The sequence below is a fragment of the Psammomys obesus genome, unplaced genomic scaffold (genome assembly GCF_907164565.1).
Source record: "Psammomys obesus unplaced genomic scaffold, mPsaObe1.curated_primary_1811, whole genome shotgun sequence".
NCBI lineage: Eukaryota > Metazoa > Chordata > Mammalia > Rodentia > Muridae > Psammomys > Psammomys obesus.
This window is the reverse complement of record NW_026592732.1, coordinates 38,185-64,190: the sequence shown is the minus strand read 5'-3', so window position 1 is coordinate 64,190 and position 26,006 is coordinate 38,185. Positions and strand designations below refer to the sequence as shown.

General features: G+C 45.6%; 1 protein-coding gene across 1 annotated transcript in view; it reads right to left on the bottom strand.

Annotated features, from left to right (window-relative positions):
• S100a3 (S100 calcium binding protein A3) overlaps positions 1-25,237 on the bottom strand; it is a 43,067-nt gene extending 17,830 nt beyond the window's left edge. The window contains exon 1 of the mRNA XM_055615570.1: positions 25,122-25,237. Within this exon, the coding sequence (XP_055471545.1) occupies positions 25,122-25,170 (49 nt within the window). The 5' untranslated portion in view covers positions 25,171-25,237. The remainder of the gene's footprint in view (positions 1-25,121) is intronic.
• Positions 25,238-26,006: the final 769 nt, after the last annotated feature.

Here is a 26,006-nt window from a genome sequence, read left to right as displayed (position 1 = left end):
GACTTGGTGAGTTAGGAGAATAGGCATAGCCTACTCTTCTAGGCACACTGCCTTTGCTGAGGTATAGATCATACTCTTTCCTGCCCCAAAACCTTTGCCCATGCCATACACTCCCATGGAAAGCCCTTCCTCACTGGAGCCACCCACCAGTCTCTTTTATTTCTTTTAACTTATTTTTGGAGATTTTATTTGTTATTTTATGTTATGCGTATGAGTGTACGTGTGTATGAGTGTACGTGTGTTTTGTCCGAATGTATGTCTGTGCACTATATTCATACAGTACCCGAGAAAACCAGAAAATGCCGTCAGATCCTCAGGGACTGGAGTTGCAAACTGCGAGCCATGGACCCTGGGTCCTCTGGAAGAGCAGCCAGTGCGCTTAACCGCTGAGCCATCTCTCCAGCCCCGCCACCAGCCTCTTCATCACCCTCTGGCTCAGCTCAAAGGTCGTTCCCTTGGGTACTGTCCCTGAATCTATCCCCCAGGTCTCCCGCGTGTTTGAGCAGACACGCTCATTTGTGCAGCTAGGTGCTCCGATGTGCTTCTGAAGCCGTCAGCCATGGCTCTGTAACAGCATTCCTTATTAATTCTGACTTTATATATGTCTCCCGATAGAAGTAGCTTCCTGAAGGCCCCATCTCCAAGAACCTGGCACAAAACAAGTGTTTGATGGATGGTGGGAGGAGACTAGGTGCTATCACTCAGAGCCAATATCTTCTCCTCTTCCTGCAATATCCCCTCCTCAGATATACTCAGTCCTCCACCCCACCCTCGAATCTTCTGAAAACGGACTCGTTACCATTCTATGGAATTAGCTGTCCCCCATGCCACCAGGAACCCCGTTCTTGCCATGAAGAGGGAGCAGTTTCATATCCCCCTCCTCAGGGGATTTCCTCAGAGAAAACGATTCACTCCACACCCCCCTCCACCACTCTGAAAGGACTGTTCCCTCCGTCCTCCCTTCACCACGATGCTGTCCCTAGCCTCGAGAGGGGCGCCCTTCTGAGTTCCCTTCCTCTGCTAGGGGCCCCCAGCCCACTGCCTGTTGTTGGGCAGCTTCTGTCCATGGTGAGGTGGGATAGTTTACACGTGTGACCTGTCCTGGGGTGACATGAGCAAATGTCTACAGGGAAGTATTTGCCCACGGGAGCATGGATAAGTCAAAGGCAGCGGTATCGCCAAAAAGCACACCCTAAAACAGAAACAACCTGTGAAAGTGCTTCGTAGGCACACCTCGCCCTGCTTGCGGGCAGCTCAGCCAATCAACGAGTCTGCCTTCCTCCAAAAGCCTTTTCTGCTTCTGCACCTTCAGGAAAGCACCTTGTGAGCCTTGTTTTAGGGTCTTCCTGAGACATGAAAGTTTTGTTTATTGCCTAAGAGATATTTAAATTCTGAGGAAGTAGCTACACAACTCTCCATGAATGAAGATAGATAGATAGATAGATAGATAGATAGATAGATAGATAGATAGATAGATCCATCTTGGGGCTGGAAAGATGGTTCAGCACAGGTTCTCTTCCAGAGGACCTGGGTTTGAGATTCTAGAACCCACGTGGCAGCTGTAATTTTCCAGGGATCCAATGCCCCTTCCAGCCTCCTTGAAAAGAACTGCATGCACAGAATGCAGAGACATACATACAGGCAAAACACCCCCACATAAAACACAAAGATCTTATTGGCCCACACTAGTTACTCTTCCCATCACTATGATGAAAATACCTAAAAGAAGAAACTTAAGAGAAGAATTTATTTTGTACTCATTGTTCAAGATGATACTATCTTGATGAGGAAAGCACGGAGGTAGGAGCATCTCCGTTTGGGGGTAGAAAGACTATTGGGCACTGGTTACATCATGTTTTCAACCAGAAAGCAAGGAGGTCGGCCAGAAGCTGGGCAGGGCTGTAACTCCTTAAGGTCTTCCTCCCACTGACACTTCCTACATCGAGGTCCCAGCCTCTGAAGGTTTCTTACTTCCCTGAAATAGCAGTATCTGCTGTGGATCAAGTTTATAAACACATCAGACTGTGGAGCAGGACAGACCCCATCCAAGCCATATATAATGTTCTGACCTAGCTGCATGGTTCCATGGTCATCCCATAATGCAGGATGCATTCGCACATTCAGGACAATTTGAAAGGTCACCAGAGTTGCTGGGGGGATGTCTCAGTCCATAAAGTGATTGCTTCTCAAACATGAAAACCTGAGTTTGGATTGCCAGCACTCATGTAAATACCTGGGCATGGCGGCACGTACATGAAACCCCAGTGCTGGGGGTCCTTTGGGGCTTGCTGGACAGCTAGTCTAGCCCATTGATGAGCTCTAAGTTCAGTGAGAGATCCTGCCTCAGACAGTAAGTTAGACAGTGATACAGGAAAACGTTCAGTCTTGGCCTCTGGCCTCCAAATAACAGGTACATATGTATACACCGCACACAAACAAAAATGAAAAGTAGATAAAAATTTTAAAGTCCTTTCACTCTTAAGAGTTCCAACACTGTTCAGAAGTCCAAAGTCTCTTCTGAAGCTCAAAACACACCCTTAGCTAAGAGCCCCCGGAAAAATAAAAAAGCAAGTTACACACTTCCAGTGTACAATGATATAAACATACCCCTTCCAAAATGAAGAAATGGAAAACATCAAAAGAACAGCAGACTGAAGAAAGACCAGAATTAAACACACAGACACCAGATCTTGCAACAACTCCATGACCAGCATCTGGGGCTCATGACAGCGTCTTCTGGGCTCCAACAGGTTTGGACAGTTCTGCCCCTTCAGCCCTATGACCTGTGGCAGATGTGTGTTCTCTTGGCCTGGCTCTTCTCAGTGCCTGCAGAAGTCCAAAGCATGCTATCTCAAGCACCCCGAGATCACCACTGAAACGGGGGCTTCAGCTTTCCGCACAGCCCACTCCAGGGTCCCGTGCAGAGAATTAACACTGCTCCATATTACCTGACCTCAGCAGCTTTGTGGAACCGTAGAGCAAACCTCCACTGGCCCGTGAGTCTTGAGTTCTGTTGCCGGCCAAACCAGTACTACGTGAAAAATAACACCAAGTTTTTTCTGACAGCTTGGAATGTAGCCTGACGTTCTTGGACAACCACTGCAGCAGCTGAGTGCCTATGTGACTTAATCAGGGAAATTCTTCCCTAGGCAGGCATTTTCAAGCAAGAAACACCTGTCGGGCTGCTGTCCTATGCAGACCCTCTCCTTTCAGGAGGCTGCTTTCAAACAGGTTTTCAGTTTCACATCCTGAAGCCTTCAGTGAATTGGGTCTTGCTTGTAACACACCATTCCTATTGTCCCAAAGCAAGCTGCATAGTTTGTCCTTAACTATGCACCTGCTTTTATCATTGTAGCTACTTTGTCTGCAAAAACCTTACCTGCCCTTTCCGCAACTTTACTCTGGTTCGTACTCCTGTGCACGTGAAAACTGTTCGTTTCCACATTTTTTCGCTCCACTGTCAGCTCAAAATTTTCACTGGAAGCAAAGCTAAAGGCAGTGATCAATAACCGTGGGACAACCTGAAGGCTGTGCCATCTGGCAATGTCCTCTAGCAAACAAATCAGTCTATGGCTTCTGAATTCAACTTCACTCAAATTCTTAGGCCAGAACACACGACAACCCCTTTACCTGAACGTAGCATAAATGGCCTCCAGCCCAGTGTCTCTTACACTCCTTGCTTTGCTTTTAGGTGTATTTTAATGTGGTGTGCTTTTCTTTTCTTTGTTGTTTTTGTCTCTTTTGAGATTGTTCATTATGTAGTCCAAGCTGGCCTCAAACTTGCGATGCAGCCAGGGATGATCTTGGACTTCCAACCCTGGTGCTTCCACCCTCCGAGGGCTCAGGCCATAGGCATGCACTGCCGCTCCTAGCAGTGTCTTCCCCTCGAATCCTCCGGATCTAAACAGCACCCATATCTTTCTGTCAATGGTATGGTCTCCTGAGCACTTACCAAAGTGGCCCAGTAAGCTCTGACTGCTGAATTTTAGGGCCTCTTTAGCCCACAATTCTAAACTCTTCCACATTCCTCACACAAACCGCATCCAAAGACCAAAGAAACCATATGGTCGATTTTAGAACAGTAACAACTTTCTGCAGTGGAAGGTTTGGTTTCTTTAAGAACTTAGTTACGTTATGTAAACAGGGTTTTGTTTTAATTCCAAGTGTGAGATATAGAGCTGCTTTTAGTTTGCCCAGAGCTGATAACTGCCTCATGCAGGATTGGAGAGGCGCATGATCTTTGCCAGCTGTAGAGACTTGGAATGTTGTTCTCCTGCCTGGGGGCTGCCTGGCAGCAGCCCACGACATCACCGTCACGAAGTCACGAGGGACTGGAGAACAGAAGTGTGCCTGGAACGACCAGCAAGAACCTACAGGGATCACACATCCCTTCCCCCCAACGCCTGAAACAGCTGATGGCTTGTTCAACTTTACTTCCAGAGAACAAAGGCTATACCCCTAGGGGAGTAGGTGAGGGGCTCTAAGAATAGGTGTATATAATTAGTTGAAACTAGGCACTTCTAGGATGCTTGATTTGCATTTTACAGCACTCTCCAATCATAAGACTAGAGTGTCTGTACCTAATTAACATATAGGTGCAGGGAGGGGAGAGCTAACAGGGAACTGCATCAGTGGCCACATATCAGTGGCTAGGGAAACCATCTCTAAAGGCGCTCTCCAGAGGCAGTCAGGCAGAGGGCAAGGGACCCCTCGTGGAAGGGAGGGAGTTCAGCCTTTAGCGCTGAGCTCTGAGATAGCAATGGCTATCTGGGCCAGGCAAGAACTGCAACCTCAACCAGCAACCTCAACCAGCAGGGACCTCCAACATCAGAGATGGTATAAATATGAGAGCTCCGAAGGAGAAGGGACGAGGGCTTCCAAGGAGATGGATGGAAGAAAAAGAAGGCTGCTTGTTCAGCTTGCTGCATTTGCCATTTGCTGGACGGCTAGCTATCCTGACAACTGAGATGGGTATTTTCCCAAAGAACCCAATGACTCTAACCTGCCAGAACTAAGTCTAAAGAGGTCTACATCTCCCTTCTCATCTAACCTTCTTTCTCTCCTACCTAGGTATTGGAAGGGAGGTCGAGGCTTAAGGAACCCCAAATAAAGTAGAGTTTTAAAAACAGCACCTACAAATTTCCATATTAGTTACTTCCTCATCACTCTAACCAACGGCTGACAATGTGAAGGAGGAAGGTGTTAGTATTTTGGAACACAACTGGCTCCTGTGATGTCATCATGTGTCGCCAGCCAGGTGGCCACACCTGGAAGGCACGGTTACCTTGCCCCTTAAAGGACTAACCCCGACACGTGGTCTCTCTCTTACTTTCTCTTTTTCTCTCTCTTACTCTCTCTTACTTCTCTCTCTTACCCTCTTTCTCTCTCTCTCTCTCTCTGCGCCCCATCCCCTTTCCCTTTTCTCTCTCTCTCTCCTCATGTCCTGCTCCCCCTTCCCTCCTAATAAATCTCTCGCAGAGAATATCGGTTGACTCCTGCTTCTTCTTAATTTTTAACAGAAGGATTCATTCTGGTCGACGATGTGGTGGATACAACCCGCTGTGGAGGAAGGCGTGACTGGATGGCTTCGGAGGAGGCAGTTGATTGCTGCAGGGTGCCCTCCAGGAAGCAGAGAGTTCATGCTAGCTGAGGATGAGCTATAACTCTTTTTTTTTTTAATTTTTTTTAAAGATTTATTATTTTTTGTACAGTATTCTGTCTGCACGTGCCCATGCATGCCAGAAGAGGGTGCCAAATCTCAGTATAGATGGTTGTGAGCCACCATGTGGTTGCTGGGAATTGAACTCAGGACCCCAGAAAGAGCAGCCAGTGCTCTTAACCTCTGAGCCATCTCTCCAGCACTGAGCTATAACTCTTAACTCATAATCCCTGTAGCCTCAATTAGTCCCCATGTCCAAAAGGTCTCACTGTTGGGATCAGTAAGCAGGCACTTCTACAGCCAGCTCCAAGAAACCTGACAGACCGGTTATCAGGCATTTGTGAAGACACCCAGACCACCTGCTGACCACCTGGAACTACCTGCGCATGCCCTTGATCACCCTATAAGAGAACTAGAACCCTCCCCCCTCTCTCTTCTTCTTCTTCCTCTTCTGCTCCCTGATTCTCTCTCCTCCTCTCTTCTCCCCTCTCTCTCTCTCTGCCTCGTCTCTCTGCGACCCCTCTCCCCCCTTCCCTTAATAAACCTCCCACGTGGAACCGATCTCGTAGTGTGATTTGTGAACCCGCGTGTAATCTTCACATTCGCACGTTTCCTAACACTCAAATCTCCCAAAACAGTGCCACCTCTGGGAACCAACTATTCAAACATATCAGCCCTTGGAAAGAGGATTACCATTGGAGCTACAGCACAGCTCAGCTTCACGTGGGCTGTGGCTGCGATTGGGGCCTTCTCTGAACTTGAAAGGGGAGACGTGGAAATAATTAGCACCCCAACCCCGATCTTTACCTTCTCAGCCTCTCTGCAGCCATTTATCCCATTCACCAGGGTCATTCGGGGAGATGTGGTCAGGAAAAGACAAACACTCATTGTTTCCCCAGCCTCTAACCACAAAAACAGCCACCGCACCCTGCTGAACGCCAGCTAGAAGGAGCACAATGAAGGGCAGCCTGTGGAAGACCTGAGTGTGGCACACTCAGAGGGGTGGTGAAGTCCTGAGCCCCCGCTCCCTGCACTTGGCCCTATGCATCTCGTGTGCCACCTTTCCCAAAAACAAGCACACTAAGACAAAAGATCATTAGGGAAGTAAATAGAGGTGAAAATACAAAAGAATGAGGTAACAATAGTTCACAGGTAGAGCACTTGCCTAGAAAGAGCAAGGATCTAGGTTCTACCCCTCCCCCAAAAGGAGAGATTTCAAACTCTGCTCTGATACCCAATGCCTTCTTAGTAATCAACAAAGAAACCCTGACTAGTTAATGAAGCTAAGATGGTTGGTATCAAATGCTTTCTTTTCACTGGACAGCAGAGACAGGTAAATTCAGTATACAAAATCATGGAAAAGTGGGGCTTAGCAGGTCAAGGTGCTCACCATCAACCTGAGGGCCCCCCACAGTGAAAGGAGGGGAAGTTAATTCCCACAGCTGTCCTCTGATCCCTGCACAGGCACCATGGTACACACGTGTGTACACACACAATGGGTAAGTAAACAGACAAAGAGAAGAGAGACTGCGCTTAGCCATGAGGTTAAGAGGTAACACTGAAGAGAGGGAGAAGGTGCCGGGATCCAGCTTTTTCTCGGACAGCCACAGGCTGGAAGTGTTACTTAGAATAGCGTTTCTGTTGGGATCAGTAAGCAGGCATCTCTACGGCCAGCCCCAAGGGACCTGACAAACCGGTTATCAGGCATTTGTGAAGCCACCAGACCATGTGCTGATCACCTGGAACTACCTGCACATGCCCTGGGTCACCGTATAAGAGAACTCGTGGAGCCCCCATCTCTCTTCCACCTCTATCTCTCCCTGTGACCCCTTTTCCCTTCCCCTAATAAACCTCCAATGTGGAACCGGTCTCGTGGTGTGATTTGTGAACCTGTCATGTAACCTTCATAGACGCACGTTTCCTAACAGTTTCCTTTTTTTGGTTTGGTTTTTTGTTTTGTTTTTGTTTGTTTGTTTGTTTGTTTGTTTTTTTTGGGGGGGTGGTGTTTTGGTTTTTCAAAACAGGGTTTTTCTGTGTAGCCTTGGCTATCCCAGACTTGCTTTGTAGACCAGGCTGGTCTTGAACTTACAGAGATCTGCCTGCCCCGCCTCTCCAGTGCTGGGACTACAGACCTGTGCCACTGCCTTTAGCTTAGAAAATTGTTTCTGAAGTTGAAGAAAATGTTGCTGTCCTACTACACAATTTAGTTATTCTGTTCTGGGTTTTGTTTGTTTTATTTTCCTTTTCTTTCTCTTTTTTCTTTCTTTCTTTCTTTCTTTCTTTCTTTCTTTCTTTCTTTCTTCTTTCCTTTCTTCCTACCTTCCTTTCTTTCCTTTTCCTTGCTAACAGGACCTCACCATGCAACCTAGGGTAGCCTCCAATGCAAGATCCTTCTGCCTCAGGCTCCCACCTGATGAGGTTGCCAGCACATTTCACCACATGTAGCTGCCATTAAACACTTAAGAGCCATCACTCATATGCAGCATCTAGAAATGTGATATTTCTCAGAGGATTTGGCTTCCATATTGTCCTCTCACTGAAGCTCATGTCAGAGACTTCATCAGAAAAACATATCCAAAAACAACAACAACAAAACCTCACCTTTTTCCTGACAACAGTTCTTCTTCTCCTTAACTTGCTAAGAAAAACATCCTGCAAGGAAATGGGCTTATAGACTGCTGTGAATTTGAGGGACTCAAACTCCTGCTGAGACATCCAAAGAACTTTTGAAGCATTGATTTTTTTTTTCTAGAATAACTGGAATATTTGCAGAGAAATGGTGATTATGAGTAATGTCAGTATACAAACCAGATTAGAGGGAGGGGAAGCCAGAGACTCTGACTCTTGCTCAAAGAACTAATTGGTCTCTCCCTGATGAGGACATTCTTAAGTGAATTTCATAACACTAGTTGGAAAAGCAGCATATTCAATGCACTTTTTCTATAAGGCTTCCCAGAAAGAAAAGTACATTTATTTTCTAATACAAATGAGTCAAAAGAACATATATTGAATGTCTGTCTTATTAGACTCTTCAAATAAAATAGGTTTAGCAAATGCTTTCACAGATGAATTATTCAAACTTCATTCTCTCCTCCTCCCTCTCTCTCTTTTCCCCAATTGCATATTCTAGGCAAGCACTCTACCACTGACCTGCCATTTACCTACAAATACCACTGACCAAATAACAATACATTTTTAATTGTACACAGCAAATTAAATAACTTGTATGATTATTTCATAAGTTGCCATCATAATGCAAAAAGAGCCTGCTTTCTCCACAGCTATGACTAAACTTCCAACTGTCCTCATTCAGTTTGTAATGGCAAGACAGACTACAATGTTAACCTGGCGGATGCTATTCCTTTCTTTCTTTGTTCGGCTTTGTGGTATAGGTCATGGAACCCAGGGTCTCACACATGCTGAGTAAATGCTCTACCACTGAGCCACACCCCTAGCCTGCATTTTCATTTAAGAATGAATTTGGTGGTTTGCCGGAGCCCGCCAGCAGAGTCGAACAGTTCTTGAGTTGGGAGTGAGGATTAAAATTAATAAACTAATACGCAACACACATGGGACTTTTTTAAGAGGGTCCAGACTCAACCAGCCAACAGCAGCCTGACTTTATTTCAAAGAGCCTTTAAGCCAGAGTAAAAACAGCTTAGAACAATGGGTTAAATTTACAAGGAGGTGAAGCAGGAAGTGTGAGCTTGACAAGCTATCCCACCTGCTGTCACAAACAAAAGGAGGACTTGCAAATTCTTTCCTGACTTCAGTGCAGGCCTGGTAAAAGCAGTCTTTCCGCTGAGATTTAAATATCAGAGCAGCTGCCAGATCAATGGCTCCCGCACCCGCACCCGACAGTGGTTTAGTATATTAGTTGCAGTAATCCACCTACTCACGTAGATGCAGTTCTAGAACTTTACATATTTTTCAAGTCTTTTTCCAAGAATCCCAGTTCATCTCCTCTCTATTTTATTTTCCTTTAGAGAGTCTGTTTGTTCTTGGGTAATATTCGTGATTACTCATCCCCTAGTCACCACTCATGATCCATAGCTATGCCTAAACCTTCAAGTGTCCTTATTTGTCAGTTTGTAATGTCAAGAAAGCCTCCACTATTAATCTGGGTGGAGCATCTAAAAATGTACTTCCTCTCAGCTAGGATCACGGTGCCACGTCACTAGCTAATAAACATTCTTTATGTGTGCCCCATAAAGTGTGGTTGTCTACGTCATATATCAGAGTCAACCTGTGTACACATGAAAGGATGGTTTATTACATTCTGGTGTCACACAGGGGAACTTTTGTAGTTTGAATTAGAACTTGTCAGACTTCTTTGTCCTACTATTGCTTTAAGTGTCCTGCCTGTGGGGGGTGGGGGCAGCAGCACCTGGTCTGGACATCATCCCTCAGCATGTAGCCATCAGGACTTGGGGGTAAGCTCCTGACAGCCAGGATAAAGAAGTCCTGTAGTTCCAGTGTTCTGATACCGGATGCCTGAATCAAGAGCTCAGAGCAGTTGGTGCCCTGGCTGCCAACTCCTGTGGCCTCCCCCAGCCAAAGGCCAGCTGCTGGCCCACAGGTACATTCGCCTCAGCATAGGTAGACCCGAGGCTGAAGCCAAGCCAACAGCGGACAGTGTTATTTGGTGGAACAGGTGCTGAGAGGAACCCACATAAAAGAAAGTGGTTCACAATCCTCTCAGAAGTGTCCAACTCCAGAGCTGTGACCTGCTATGTTCTGATGGACGCAGGAAGTTCATCATTCCAGAAAGAGATGGTTTCAGGAAGGAAACAGGTGACTCAGTGGGAGCAGTGGTTTGTTTTGTTTTTTTTTTTTTAACCTAGGGTGTTGCTCATGAGAAAGTGGTTTCAGAGATCAGTCATGGCAAAGAGTTAAGACCGGATCAGGACTTGAATCTTGACCCGGTAATTAACATTAATTCTATTAATTAAGGTCTTTCAGGGGCTGACGAGGTGGCTCTGTGGTTCAGAGTTTCTGCTGCTCTTGCAGCAGACTAGAGTTCAGCTCCCTGCACCCCCACCCTGTGGCTCACAACTGCTTATCACTCCAGCTTTAGGCGGCCAGAAGCCCTTTTCTGGCAGGTACTCACATTCATTTGCACACTTAAACATACAGAAATAAAAATCGTTATTATATTTTTTATATTTCAATTTTTTACTCTTCTTTTTGTTTGTTTATTGAGACAAAGTCTTACTGCGTGCCCTTAGCTGAGCAGCTACTCACCATGTTGGCCAACCTGACTCTAAACCCACAGAGATCCGCCTGCCTCTGCCTCCCAAATGCTGGGATTGAAGGTGTACACCATCACATCCAGCCATAATTTCTTAGAATCTTTCAGGAGCTGCAGAGGTGACTTATGAAGAGCCCGCACTGTGCTTGTTGAGGACCAGAGTTCAATTCCCAGCCCCCATGTTGGGCATCTTTCAACCATCAGTGCCAGGGGATTCCATGCTGCCCTCTTCTGACTACCACAAGTGTGCAGGCATGTACACACACACCTGCATATCCACGCTTACATACAACCTGCATAGACACACACAGTGTAAAATTAAATTAATATCTTTTTAAATCTTTCAGCATGGGTCTGATCTAGCAACTCAAGAGGCTGCAGTGGGAAGATCCCAGATTTAAAGACAAGTCAGCAAAACCCTGCCTCAGACTAAAGAAAGAGAAGAAAAAAAAAAAAAGCCAAGGCTCTGGCTCTGTGGCTGAGTGCCTGCCCAGCGAGCACAAGGCCTGGTTTAATCCTCAGAGTTGGGGGAAATGTCTCCACTGACCCCAGGCTGGTTGCCCTGTTTTGGGAAACTGTACAGGTTTTAGGACGTGCGGCCTAATGAAGGGAGCGGGGCAGGCCTTGAGAGCGAGAGCCTCGCCCTGTGTGCCATTCGCTTCTCTGCTTCGGGCCTCGCCGACCGAGTGTAAGCACGCTGCTGGTTTAGTGCCGCTCCCTTTTCTTTAAGCGACAGGCGGAGACACTGGGTTGCACTCAGCAAGTCAGCTGAGAGGCGCAGGATCACGACAGGTGTTAACAAAAAATCCTGGGTTTAATCTCTGGCATCCCATAAATTGGTGCCACGGAATACTCCTTACACGGGGAAAGGGGAGACAGGGGAGACAGGAGGATGGAGACTTCAAGATAATCCTCAGCTACATAGTAAATTTGAAGCCAGGCTGCGATACATAAACCCCTATCTCAAAACAAATGAATTAACGTGGAAAGCCATTGGAGTGATTCACAGGATCAGTGATGCAGCCTCACAGGCCTCAAGGAATTAAACATCATCCATCCATCCACTGGCCAGGTCTTCTTCCAGCCTTGTGAACCTAAGGCAGGGGAAGCCCTGATTGGCCCTGTTTGGTTCATATAGTCTGTCATTAGCCAATCCCTGTTGCCAGGGTAACTAAGCGGTATGACTGGCCAGGGTAAGGTCAGCTGCTTAGCCCTATTTTCTGAGTCCCTTACTAAAGAAAACAAGCAAATTGTCACAGTAGCCACACTCACTGTGTGCTCACCGCTCCACTATCATCCACAGATCTAACAGTGTAACAGTGTGGCATATGCGTGTCATTAGAAGCAGGAACGAAAAGACAGGACGGGGCTGCAGAGAGGCTCAGCGGTTAAGAGCACTGGCTGTTCTTGCAAAGGACCTGGGCTTAATTTCCAGCACTCACATGGTGGCTCAGACATGGGGACTGACTGTCCCCAGTTCTCAGGATGCAGTGCCCTTCACTGACCTCCACAGGCACCAGGCACACAAGTACATAAAAGAAAGCCCTCATACACGTAAGAGTTTAAGACATAAATCAAACTTTAAAAAATTAAGAATAAATCAATTCTATTCCCTGCAAGAAGAGACATTACACCCTTATCAAGCTTACTCATTGTAATGTTATTATTAAAAAAGCATGAGGCTGATATCAACTGATATTCTCTGCAAAAAGTTTATTAGGAGGGTGGGGGAGCAGGACATGGGGAGAGAGAGAGAGAAAAGGGAAGGGGCACGGAGAGAGAGAGAAAGAGAGTGTAAGAGTGTAAGAGAGAGAAAGAAAGAAAGAGTGTAAGAGAGAGAGCACGTGTCGAGATTAGCCCTTTAAGGGGCAAGGTAACCACGCCTTCCAGGTGTGGCCTCCTGGCTGGCAACACATGATAACATCATAAGTTGCTGGGTAACCCAGGTGCAGGTTGTGTTCCAAAATACTAACATTCCTCCCTTTTTCTATAATTAAAAAATGGGGAGCTTGGGCTGCTTTTTATAAGGTAAGTTAAAGTATATAAATTTAGGCTCATTGGAAGCAGCTCTTGGTTGTCACGCAAGGGTTTGAGAGAGAAAAGAATTATAGCAACAAAATGGTCAGATTGCAAAGTCAAGAGTAAGGGAAGCCTCTGCCCTGGAAAATTTAGGGTAGAGGGTTGTCAATAGAGAGTTGCCAACCATGCAAGGCAGAGGGTAGGGACTGGGGAACACTGGGAGAACCTGGAGCCGCCCGTCCTGGTCCTGAAGCACACCACTTCAGCCTTTTGTTAACAAGTGAATAACGGGCGTAGATTCTCTTCTGGCTACTTCCTGCTGACACTGGAGGAACTGTAGGGGGATCAAAAGGCTGAAATGTTGGCCAAGTCCAGGAAGAATAGGCTGTTTTGATGCTTTCCAGGGTCTGCAAGAACATCCATGGCTGGGAGGGAAGGTGCAGGTCCAGCTTGTTGGAAGTCTGTGAGGTCAGAGTTGAACACCTATAGCTGCTTTGGTGCTGTTGTGGCTATAGGAAACATCTGTGTCTGGCAGGACACTGAAACACATGTATAGGCAAAAGATAAAGTTGAATAGGAGAAAATCCTGTAGGTATACATTGAAAACTTTTGGTAGAGCAAACAGGAATAGAAGGTTTGGATCAATGATGCTTGTACATGGGAACCTCTGTCTACCTGGGGGCACCTTTATTTACCCAATCAGTGGCAATATTTAAAGAAGGCTTTGTGTTCGATCTGTCATTGAGGTGAGGTTTGGTTACAGAAGCGTGTAAACTTAAAGGCCCTGGAGCCAGCTGGCACTAGGTGTAGAAACCTGAAATTCTCCAGAGGACATCCTGTCTGGAGGGACAGGTGTCTGGGAGTCTCCCATTGGGGGCAGAGAAGTTAACAACCTTCCAGAGGCATCCCAGTGGGAAGGTGTGACTCCGAGCAAGACGGATGCTACCTGGCCCAATAGCTCATCAGCTTTTGGCCAGGGACCGGGGCGCGGTGCCCAGTGGATTCATAGAGGGACTTTCCTTCTGGAAAGAAATGAAGCTGATTCCTGGAATGTTGGAATAGAGAATTGACCTCACTGTCACAGGACAAAGAACCAGTCTCTCAGGACAAGACCATCTCCGAATGAAGTGATGAAAATGACCTGAAACTGTGCAGCTTTAAGACAGGGAATATTTCCTTCAGAGAAGAAAAAAAAAGACAGTCTGCAGGTAGGTGGGAAGAAACTAAATGTACTGAATAGTGTTCACATACTCCCATTTCCTGGGTTTTTCACACTGTGAGTTACAACACTACGGGAGGGTCACAACTGAATCTGTGCGTATGGGAGGGGGGTGAAAACTCTGGCAACAGAAAAAGACTTTGGAACAAACAACCAGAGACTACTGCAAAAGCTAACAGACAATGAATCAGAATACGGGATGACACAAGCTCACTGCAGCCCAGGGCCTCTGAGTACTGACAAGTGCTTTCACTAGGCAAGCCTTCACCCCCACAGCGCTCAAACCTGAGACTATTTCACGTCATGAGCTGCAATGTTTTCACTGTATGTACAAGGTTTTCTGCTCTTACAGAAACATAATTTTTAAGATTTCTTTTCATCGTTTTTAGTTATGCATATATGGGGGAAGGGTGTTTGCAGGTGCCCTGTGAGACCAGAGGTAAGTTGGGTTCCCTGGAGCTGGGGTTTCAGGTGGTTGTGGGCTGCATGTGGAAATGGGGAGCTGCCCTTAACTGAAAGAACAGCTAGTGCTCTTAACGGCTAAGCCGTCTCTCCAGCCTGGAATACAAAGACTATTCATATTTTCCTGTCATCATTCTTTGGCAAATCAGTAACAAATTAGTGTATTTTCAGATTGTATTATCTCTGGACGTCTGATTTTAAGAATTGTTGCTTGAGGCCATGTGCGGTGGCGCACACCTTTAATCCCAGTGCTCAGAAGGCAGAGGCAGGCTGATCCCGAGTCTGAGGTCAGCTTGGTAAACAGAGCTTGTTTTAGAACAGCCAGGCTACATAGAGAAACCTTGTCCCAGATTAAAAAAAAAAAAAAATGCTATATGCAGACCCTGGAAATTTAATTTAGTTGATAGAGTGTGTGTTTGACATGCACAGTCTTAATTTTAGACTATATAAGCCTGGTGTGGTAACACAAGCCTGTAATCCCGGCACTCAAGAGGTGGGGGCAGGAGGCTCAAAAGTCAGCTGCTGACTATTCTGGTATATACGAGAGACTGTCTCAAAAAAATGTAAAGGGCAGGGGAAGGTAGAGGAGATGGCTCAGCAGGAAAAGGCTCTGGAGTGGTGAGTGAGTGTGTGAGTGAGTGTGTGTGTGTGTGTGTGTGTGTGTGTGTGTGTGTGTGTGTGTCTTATGGAAGCTAGGAGTGGTGGCACACACCTGTAAGGCAGTTGAATCTCTGTAACTTTAAGGCCAGCCTGGACTACATAGTGAATTCCAGGTTAGTTAGCTGGGACTACATAGTAAAACCCTGTTTCAAAAAGACAAAAAACAAAAAAAAACAAAAAACAAACAAAAAAAAACTATGAAAACTCACTAGTGTGTAAGTTTTTTTTTTTTTTTTTTCTTAACTTTAAAAGGAGTTTGAACACAGATACCCTACATGAATGGACAGTGCTTTTCCTAGAACACATGAGTTACTAACTGAAAATCTCAGGGCCAAGCATAGGCTATGTTCCTATTGTTCCTATGGTTACTGGTCAGCAAAGCTTAAAGCCCTCTAAAACAACATTGCTCTTGTCTACTTACCCCAGAGACATGCTAAGCTGCTCTTGCTGAAGACACTACACACTAGTTCAAACAGAGAAACTGAGAAACTTGTGGTGGGTTGAATAGGGGGTGGTGCTATTAGGAGGTGTGGCCTTGTTGGAGGAAGTGTGGCTTTATCGGAGGAAGTGTGTCACTAGGGGGTGGGCTCAAGCCACTGGTCACTTCCTGCTGCCCCCACATCAAGATGGAGAACTCTCGGCTCCTTCTCCAGCACCATGTCTGCCTGCACGCCGCCATGTTTCCTGCCTTTATAAAGGTTGCCGTGGTCGTGGTGTGTCTTCACAGCAGTAAAAACCCTAAGACTGAAGTGATCTAGACGTTTCCTCCCTGTTAGCAAGCTTTCAGAGTGACAGAGGTGCTGTACGGGTCACTGGGGAAGAAAGGACATCAGTGGTCTTACTCACCAGTAAACCATGCATTCTGTGGTAATGAACCGAGTGACAAAATGTACCTCCTGATACAACAGTGGCAAGACAGTCGTGGAAGTAACCAGTCACCTGCTGATTAGGTTTGGGCCCGGGTCCACAGGAGGACTTTTATGCCTGGGACTGTCTCCCTCATCAAAAGCGGTGCCCTGGTGGGGGCAGGGAGTCACTACCACTTTTGCTAAATCGACATGTCAAACTGCCTTCAAAGTATTTATGTTCGCAATCATAGCTTAGGGCTGCTCTCGGCCTTGCTCAGAGAATCTTCATTTTTTATTAGGCAGCAGACTCCTAACTGGTGAAAGAGCTCTTAATAAATGGCCTTCTATGCCCAGCCCTAAATGGGACACTTACATCAACTCGCAGCCCCTCCCTTCCCCTCACCAAGGCTCAGAGAGCAGGAAGATGGTCAGAAAGGCTGTGAGGTGCTATCGTCTGGTCATGACACCGCTTTTGCACTCCTGAACTCACAGCCATGATTACTGGCGGATCAAGCCAGTCAACGTTCCAGCGTAAATGCAAGAGGAACTAACTCAGGAGGCCCCACCCCCACAGAGGACCTTTTACTATTGATGACTGCTGGAAGAGGAAGAGGCCTTTTTCTTCAGGTAGGTGACTGCTGGTTGGTTGCCCATGCTACCATACATCACCCCTCACCTATGAGCATGCAAGAAGCATTAATTGGACTGAGTGGGTTATGAAGAAGAAGGAGAAAACATGAGAGGCGAGGGGGAAATGTGGAAGGGTCTGAGGGGAACTGGATAGAGTATTTAAATTAGATCTGGTCAAAATACACTGTATGAACATATAAATAAATAAAATGAAGATTGAATAAAAAATAATCAGCAGGATGTGGTGGTGCACACCTTTAATCCCAGTGCTCAGGGAGGCAGAAGCAGGTAAATCACTGTGAGTTCAAGGCCAACCTGGTCTGCAAAATGAGTATGGGATAGCCAAGGCTACAAGAAAAACCCTGTCTTGAAAATCAAACAAACAAAAAAAGAATAAAAAATTAAATAAGAGTAAAAGGTGCTGTTTGAGTTGCTGACTTGATCCTACATTATCAAATATTCAGCCAAGACTGACTGGGCATAATGGCACACAGCTTTAATCCCAGCACTTGGATGGCAGAGGCAGATGAGTCTCTGTGAGTTCCTGATCTACAAGTAGTGTGTTCCAAGCCAGTCAGGGATATACAGTGAGACCCTGCCAAAAAAAAAAAAAAAAAAAAAAAAAAGGAAGAAAGAAAGAAAGAAAGAAAAAAAAAGAAAAGAAAAAATAAACAAGCATTTTGCCTCTGGTTATCCTCCAGAGGTAGAAGGTAACTTTCTATTACTGAAAACACCAAACACTTCAGAAACAAAGTCTAGAGACCCCTGAGCTAGACCTGACCTAAACTTTCCCTCCCTGAGGACTAGCTTGCATGGTACCAGAAGGCACCATGAAAGCTTCCAAAGGAAGGAGGCGAACAGCAATCCCACCCAGCTATGCTGCCTACGAACCCTATCAATGGACCAGCATGGCATGATAACCCCACGGGTGCAGAAGAGGTGCACATACCTTTGTGGTAATTAAGAGCTCTCTAATTGGGCGTAAGACCTGTTCAACAAGAGGGAAACCATGCTTGGAAACCTAGCATGGTTTCCAAGTAGAATCATGTTCATTGGAGGAGAAGCTACACCCACTCACTTAGTAAACCAGCATAATTCCTAACAACACTCTATAAATATTTGTCCATATGCCCACAGATAAATGCAGCCTTTACCCTCATCAAGGAAACCTCTCTTTGTAATAGACACTACAGAAAACCACAACCAATCCAAATGCAGAGTTGTGGAGCCCAGTCCCAGTGGATAAATCTACAAAGCACGCCTGCACCTAAAACTCAGAGAATACTGCAGAAGAGGAGACTGAAAGATTGCAAGATCCAGAGGATCAGGGGGTTCCCTGTGAGATTGTTTCTCCTAATTACGTCAGAAGCAGTCTCTTGTAAATCTCACCAACATGGCCATCCCAGCAAGAGCTGAACAAGTTTAACACCAACAGACATGCAGGCTGGGCGGAGATACTGCCATGAGGCCTCAACCATACACAGAGAAGTACAGGCAACTGAGGAAAACTAGAAGCAGGAGAGATGGTCCTCCCCAGGAAAGAGCCCAGCTGATTGTCCAGTGGCAAACGGTCAGCCCCGAAAACACACATGCTGGCAACATCACATGGCTACGTGGCTATGCAAATGCATATATGCATGCGGTAACAATTAAGAGAAGAGGCCAAGAATCTGAAGGAAAGTGGGGAGGGTATATGGGATAGTTTGGGGGAAGGGAAAGGAAGAGAGAAACACCGTAATTAAACTACAATCTCATAAATAATTTATTAAATAAAAAATTAAACAAGCAGACCCATCTCATTAGTGTTCACGTTTGTTTTCATTTTTGACAAAATTACATAATGCCTAAATATTCTTTTTAAATAAATGTCTTTATACTTGATTATCAGCAAGTGTTTGATTTACATACTTATTTTATATCTATCTGTGCAGGCTTTCTATAAATGCCTCAGGCAAAAGTAGCTGGGAAAGAAAAGAGTTTGAGAAGCGCTGACCTAATGTAATCCTCCCACTCACTCTTACAACATGGACAGTGTCTATAATGAGCAGATCTGCAAACAGAAACATCCTAGATTAAGGGTAGACCTGGATTCGAACTCATGGCCAGGCTGCAAAACACCTATCCTCAATCACCCTGGCTCTGTAGCTTTGCCCAAGCTCCTTCTACTACTTTCTGGTTTCTCTCCCTAGCCCAGCTGGTAAAGCTAACATTGGCCCCCTCCACATCTCCTCTTGTTTGTTTTTTTTTTTTTTTTTTGGTGTCTTGTTCTCTCCCTCCTTCTCATCACCCCTCAGTTTAGATGGCTCCAAAGAGTCAGAGGGCCAGAATCTATACCTAGCCAGCTCCCCACTCCCAGTCTCAGATTCTCTTGAAGGCTTCAGTGTTCCTGTTTCCGCACTATTAAGCCCCACTGTGCTTTATCTCTGTCTGGCTGGGTAGAACTCCCATCTGACCTAACACCATGAAAACCACAAACACTGAGCACACATTACGTACGGCTGGGCTTTCCCTGGAACCTTGCCTGGCTGACCTCTGCGCCTGTGGCCTGGGAGAGTATCCACCTAACAGCTGGATCTTCTCTGGCATTCCAGTCTCTGCATTCTGCAGTTACTGAATAGAGTTGTTCATTCTGCCATTCGCACACCTAGAAACCTTCCGAGTCTCTCTACCAATCTCTACATGATTTAAGCCCTTAAGTGTGTCTTTCAAGGAAATAACTCTCTAATTTTTTTTCCAAGAGATTGGACTCTTCCTGTGACCAAACTAGTCTTGAACTTCTGGGCCCAATTCTGCCCTAGTCTCTCAAGTAGCTGGGGCTATAGGTGTGCACCATTACACCCAGGTCTAATTCATTCTTTATTTATCCACTCAACAGATATTTGTAAGTGTTGACAGTATACTAAACTGATGACTAAATTAAAAAAACATGCTCCCTTTTTTGGTGGAACATACACTCAGGAGAAAGGCAAGAAATAAACATTCCATTACAAATCATAGCAAGTGCTGTGAACTGAAGCCGAGGTGTCCTCCGGTGGGGCTTACCTGGCACGCTCAGGGCCCTGGCACCAGGGCCAGCGCTGCAGAACAAGTGCCGGGAAGGAAGCAAATAGGTGCAATGCACATCACAGCTGTCAGCATCCACCCAGGGCCATGGTCAGGGAAGAGCTCCTACGGCTCACTGGGTTATTTGCATTGGAAGTGGAACACGTGGACATTCCAGGCACTGGCCCGAGATGAGAGTTCTAGGTATAAAGGAGTCAAGGAGAGTTGGTGTGGAGGCCGTGGATGGCAATGGAGAGACAGGCAGACATGAAACAGAAAGTCAGCAGAGCCTTGTGCACAGCACAAAGAGCTTGGATTTTATTCTAAATTCAATAAGAGGGGACTGGAGGATTTCAAGTAATGAAGAGTGACATAATCTGATCTACATCTTAAAAACTGCTCCTGGAACTTCACACAAAATGGCAGAGCTGAGTGTGCTGGCACACACCTGCAATCCCAGCATTTTGGAAATAGAGCCAGGATGATCGGATGTTCAAGGCTATATAGCAAGTTCAAGGCCAGCCTGAGCTGCAGGAGACTGAAGAAGAAAAATAACTCCCAAGAATGTAACAGTTAGTAGATCATAGAAACTATGTGGCTAAAAACACAGAGTTGTGTGTGATACAGCTCAGTGGTGATGTGTTTAAATACGCAAGGCCCTGGGTTTTTGACACCCATCACCACAGAAATAAATACATGTCCAGCTAAAGTGTTGCATGCCTGTAATTCCTGCACTCAGAAGACAAAGGCAGAAAATTGGAGAATTTCTGGCCAGCCTAAGCTACAGAAGAGTTTGAGGCCAACCTAGAATACAGAGAAAATGCTGTCACAAAGAACGAAAGGAAGGGCAACAAAGAGAGAAGGAAGAAAGGGAGGAAAGGAAGGAAGGATTGAGGAAGGGAAGAAGAAGGAAGGGAAGAAAAGAAGAAATTAATATCTAGTCCAGATGATGACTCACACCTGTGATCTCAGCACTCAGGAGACTGAAGCAGGAAGAGTGATAGTTTTTAGGCCAGCCTGGCTACTCAGTTCTCTAGACCCTGTCTCAAAAAAATAAAAATAAAAATTAGACAATATAAAACTGCCGTTCCATAAAACAGATAAATACTTCATTCTCCCTATTTAATGAGTACCTTATCACACACACAAATGCACAAATGATCCTGGTTATTATGATAATAAAAAAGCTAGGGTCTAGAGAGATAACTCCGTAGTTAAGAGCAGGCTCTTGTGGAGGACCTGTGCTCAGTTCCCAGCACCCACAGCAAGCAGGCACAACCACCTACACAACCCGATGCTCCCTTCTGGCCTCCAGTCACCAGGAAGGTGGTTTTCCCAGGGCGACACTCATCCTCTGCTGACCCCTGCAACTTCCCCAAAGGTGGGGGATTCAAATGCATGGTGGTGTGTGGGGGCCCATATTTGTCGCACTCTCCCCTGTAATAAAAGGGGAAAGAGATTCCCATTTCCATGTGGTTGAAACATAATGGTAATGCCTTTTTTAGTCTGTATCTAAACTCAGATGAAGTACAGGAAATTATCCAAGGTCCACAGCAAAGGAGCAGCTGTACAACACCACAGTGAATGATGAACACCACAACTGTACTTTAGCCTTGGGAGACAGAGGGCTGCAGTTCTGGTCACGAGCAGCTGGGGAGTGGAAAGCCCCCTCCATGGTACAAGACTCCCCAAACCCGACAGCTGCACTTGGGGGGAATGTGGCTCCAGCTTTGTGGAACAGAGGGCTTCAGTTATGTTCACGAGCAGCTGGGGAGTGGAAAGCCTGTTCCAGGATACAAGAATCCTTGTCCATGTGTGAGAGACTGAGCTAAAAGAAACCAACAGCGAGAACGTCTGTACAGGGAGTCCGCAGTCTAACTGGAAGGAAAGTTTTCCTAGAGAAAGTCAAGCACGGGCCCAGCTTCCGAAGTCATTGAGGCTGGACTTACAGAGCTGGTATGGCTCAGACAAGCCAAGAACCTAGCGTAGCAGCGGCTGGTGGTGTGACTCAGTGCGTTACTCGCCTGGCATACCCTAAGTTCAACCAAGAGAGACAGAAAGAGGCAAAAAGAAAGACAGACAGAGAGACAGAAAAAAATGGAAGGCAACAAAGACAGTGGAACAGTGATAGACAGAGGAAGAGAGGATGAGAATTTTGAGCCTACTATGGTTATGTGCACATGTAATCTCGGTACCCAGTACATGGAAGGTGAATGCAGAAGGGTCAAGAGTTCAAATCCAGCCTCAGCTACATAGAAAGTTTGAGACCAGCGCCCAGCCACAGGAAACCCTATCTTACATTAAAACATTTTAAATACTAATGTTAATTGTGTTTAGTGGTGCCAAACTGCTAATGGCCTTGGGCACTTTAAACCAGACTAACCGGTTTGTCCCTAAAGCTGAGACTGAGGGTTTTTTTTAGTTATCTAAAATTAATGTCTCTACAGAAAAAAACATGTCTCAGCGGCTGACACTGAAGACTCACAAGCACTGGAGAAACCAACCAGCCACATAAATCTACCAAAGGAAGATAAAAAGTAGGGGTGGGGTTTGGAGAAATTGACCAGTGGTTAAGAGTATTTGCTGCTTAAATACCAAAGAGTTATATTTAGAAAGCATCAAGTAAATCATAATATTTTAAACTGTTAAGAATTTTTGTATCAATTTTTTATGTTAAACTGGTTAGATTTATTATAAAATCTAACTGTCTAGGAAAAAATTGTTTGGCAGAAATGTGTTTTCTTCAATTATGGGTTAATTGTTTTTCCATTTTACCTTTCTTTATTTTTACCTTAACTAAACTTTATTTCTTTTAGTCAAATCTGAACAGAGTGAAATAAATGTTTGGTCTGCTTGCAACTGTCAGTTGACAAACCACTAAGTTTCAATCTTCTAAAACTGGCATTAAATGGATCACAATTACTGAAACAGGAAAAAAAAAAAAAGAGTGTTTGCTGCTTTTGTAAAGAACCCCAATTTGGGTCCCAGTGCCCACAAGGCAGCTGACGTACGGATGCCCCCTTCTGCTCTCCAGAGGCACCAGGCATGTCCATGGTGCACACTCACGCAGACAAAACACTCACACATAAATAGGTGAGGAAGACAAGCAGCGCCGCTGACAGGGCATGGTGGGACAGGGCTGGAATCTGAGCACTCGGAGGACATTCTGGAATTGTCTGCTCAGCTTTTAGTTCACAGGCAGCTCGGGAGAGGGTTCGTGCCTGGGGGAGACCCTCACACCTTGCCGTCATCAGCGTCTCATCCTGAGAAGACTTGTGTCCTATCCTTTCTGTTTTTAAGATGGAGGTGAAAATACCGTCTTTTAAATGCTTCCAGCCATTAGGGTGTCACCCAAAAGAGGAGCAACAAGCAGGCAGGACACCGTTTCTTGGTGCCTTTGGTCATTCATTACCAGATACAGCTGAAAATGTCTTCAATGACCTGACACATATGACCTCGCCAGTCAAGATGACAGAGCCTGAGCTGTGCGGCGTTGAAGTCTCTTTAAAGACTATTGTAAATCACTTGGAACAGGGTTATAGACACAGATGAACCAAGACATTCAAGTATGATAATAAATATCCTTCAAAGGTAAAAGAGAGATTAGTGGCAGAAATAAAGTGGGAAGTCATTAAAGAGAATGAAAGGAAGACAGGAAGGATGGCTCGGGGTGTAGAAGCCCATGACACCAAGCCCAGGCACCCGAGTTCAGTCCTGGGGAAGAAGAGGACTTCTGCAAGTTGTCCTCTGACCACCACATGCAATTGCAGCATGCTCGTGTGTGCGTGAACACACACACACACACACACACACACACACACTGTTGTGGGGTACGCACCAGAGAAGACTGTTGGCCATGGATTTAAGCTAACTAATAGAAAGTCTTTATTAGCTGGCCAGGGACTACGCTGAGTGTTCAGGATCCCAGTGTAGCCCCAAGCCGTTCTCAGGGTGAGCTTTTAAGTGCAAAAATCATGTTCTGGGTTGACATACTTCCGTTAACAAGAACAGTTAGCCAGAATCAGAGCTACAGAAGCCAAAAAGCTAATACACTTAGAGGTTTTTCCCTAATTACGGACTCTGATGTATTAGGTCTTTGTTTTAGTTTTGGCAGGTGGTGCTGTCTTCGTGCTGAGTTTTACAGCCTGAATGGAACTTCCATCATGGAATCAGGCATGCCAAGGTCAGGGACCCCTGTTAGACTAGTGCAAGGACATACACACTAATAAATGTAAAAAAAAATTAATAAAGAAATGAGGTGATGTGAGCATATTAGGGATTAAAATACACTATTCAGCATAACGAACACAACTGGAAAGAACATAGGGGAATGTACACAGAGACCAAGTGAGTAAACAGGATACTCCAGAACATAGAAGGGAATTATCAAAAGATTGATATTTTTTTTATTTTAATATGGGGTCCTCAGGTAGCTGAGGCTGGCTTTTAACTTTCTACGCAGTGGAGATTGACTTTGAACTCCTGTTCCTCTGCTTCTGCCTCTCAATTGCTGAGAAGACAGAGTAGGATACTATGCCTGTCCAGGTTGAATTATTCATTTATTTATCTTTTGTTGTTGTTTTTTTCGAGACAGGGTTTCTCTCTGTAGCCCTGGCTGTCCTGAAATTCACTCTGTAGACCACACTGCCCTTGAACTCACAGAAATCCACCTGCCTCTGCCTCCCAAACGCTGGGACTAAAGGCGTGCCCCACCATGACTGTCTCCTCTACGTAATGGACTCTTTTTCTCTCTGAGGCTCCTGATCTTTGTGCTTTGACCTTTCAGGTTCTGGAATTATAAGCATGTGATATCCCTGAATTTTTTTAAAGGAACCAAATTGTACAGAGCATAAAAGTAGGACTGACCTGGCCCTGGTGGCACATGACTTTAATCCCAGGAGGAAGAGGCAGGAGGATCTCTGTGAGTTTGAGGATAGCCTGATCTACAGAGTGAGTTCCAGAACAGTCATAGCTACACAGAGACACCCTGTCTCAAAAAAATTTTTTAAATAAATAGATGGTAGATAGATAGACAGATAAAATAAATACATAATAAAAGTAGACATGTTGCTATAGAATAATAGGATCCTCCAAAAGAGAAGTTTAAAAAATAAATTGAAAAAAGGAAAGAGGAAGAGACGGTTAAAACAATTGCTAATTTTTTAATACAGAAAAGTGGAAGATCCGCAATTAAAAGGTACTATTTTGGATTACTTAGGAAAAATACAATTAGACTCATTATATTCAAACTGAAGAACATAAAGTCAGATCAAACTCTCAATGCGTCTAAAAGCTACGCATGTCCTACAGAGGAACTCTGAAGCAGCTCACCGGCATCAGCTTGTTCAAGTAAGACGGAACATTCAAACACAGGCAGCATAGTGATGGGCTAGAGAGGCCAAGCACGGCGACGCTGAGATTCCCGATGAACCCGTTCCCCACCGCTCCAAAGGCTGCTGGGACAGAAGGAAACTGTGCTGAGCTGAGGCGCTCCAGCTGAGGAGCGCCAGAAAGCGTCCTGCATGGTCTTAGGCACCGAGCCACCGGGCATTTACGAAGCAGATAGAAGCTAAAGTCACACTTTCTGCAGGGCACCTCCTGCCAGCAGGGTCCCTCAGATGAGGGCTGCTCCAAACTGCTTGTTGCCCTGAGGAGAGGAAACAGATTTGGGAGTGTGACCAGCAGTGGGGTAACATTACACTCCCTGAAGCGATGGGGCGGCAAGACAGACTTGCTGATGCATTTGTCTAAGTTCGAGTTAAGAAGCAGAAAATGAGCTCTCCTAATTCAATGATATTAGCACAAAATAATAGTGAAAGGATCCATTCTAAAGCCACCAGTGAGCTAGCTCCTGCCAGCCGTTGCTCTCCCGCTTCCCAGCAGCCCGGGAAGAGTAGTCCCTCAACACAGAGGTTCCTCGAGATGGTATAAAATTTGAGGCTGGGAGACGTTCATGTTTTAGCAGAGTCTCACCGCCTACCGTCCTTGAACTCATTACCTCACTACATAGCTAAGGATGAGGTGGGAACCCTGTCTCCACCTGTCAAGTGCTGGCATTGCGAGCACGAACCACCACACTGGATTCCTGTGAAGCACAAAAACATGCAATGTAAAACTAATACGTTGCCGAGAAATTTGTGTGTATGTGATTCAATTTTTTTGAGAAATGGAGCATTTGCCTTAGATGTTCAGGCCCTGGGTTCTAACCCCAGCACT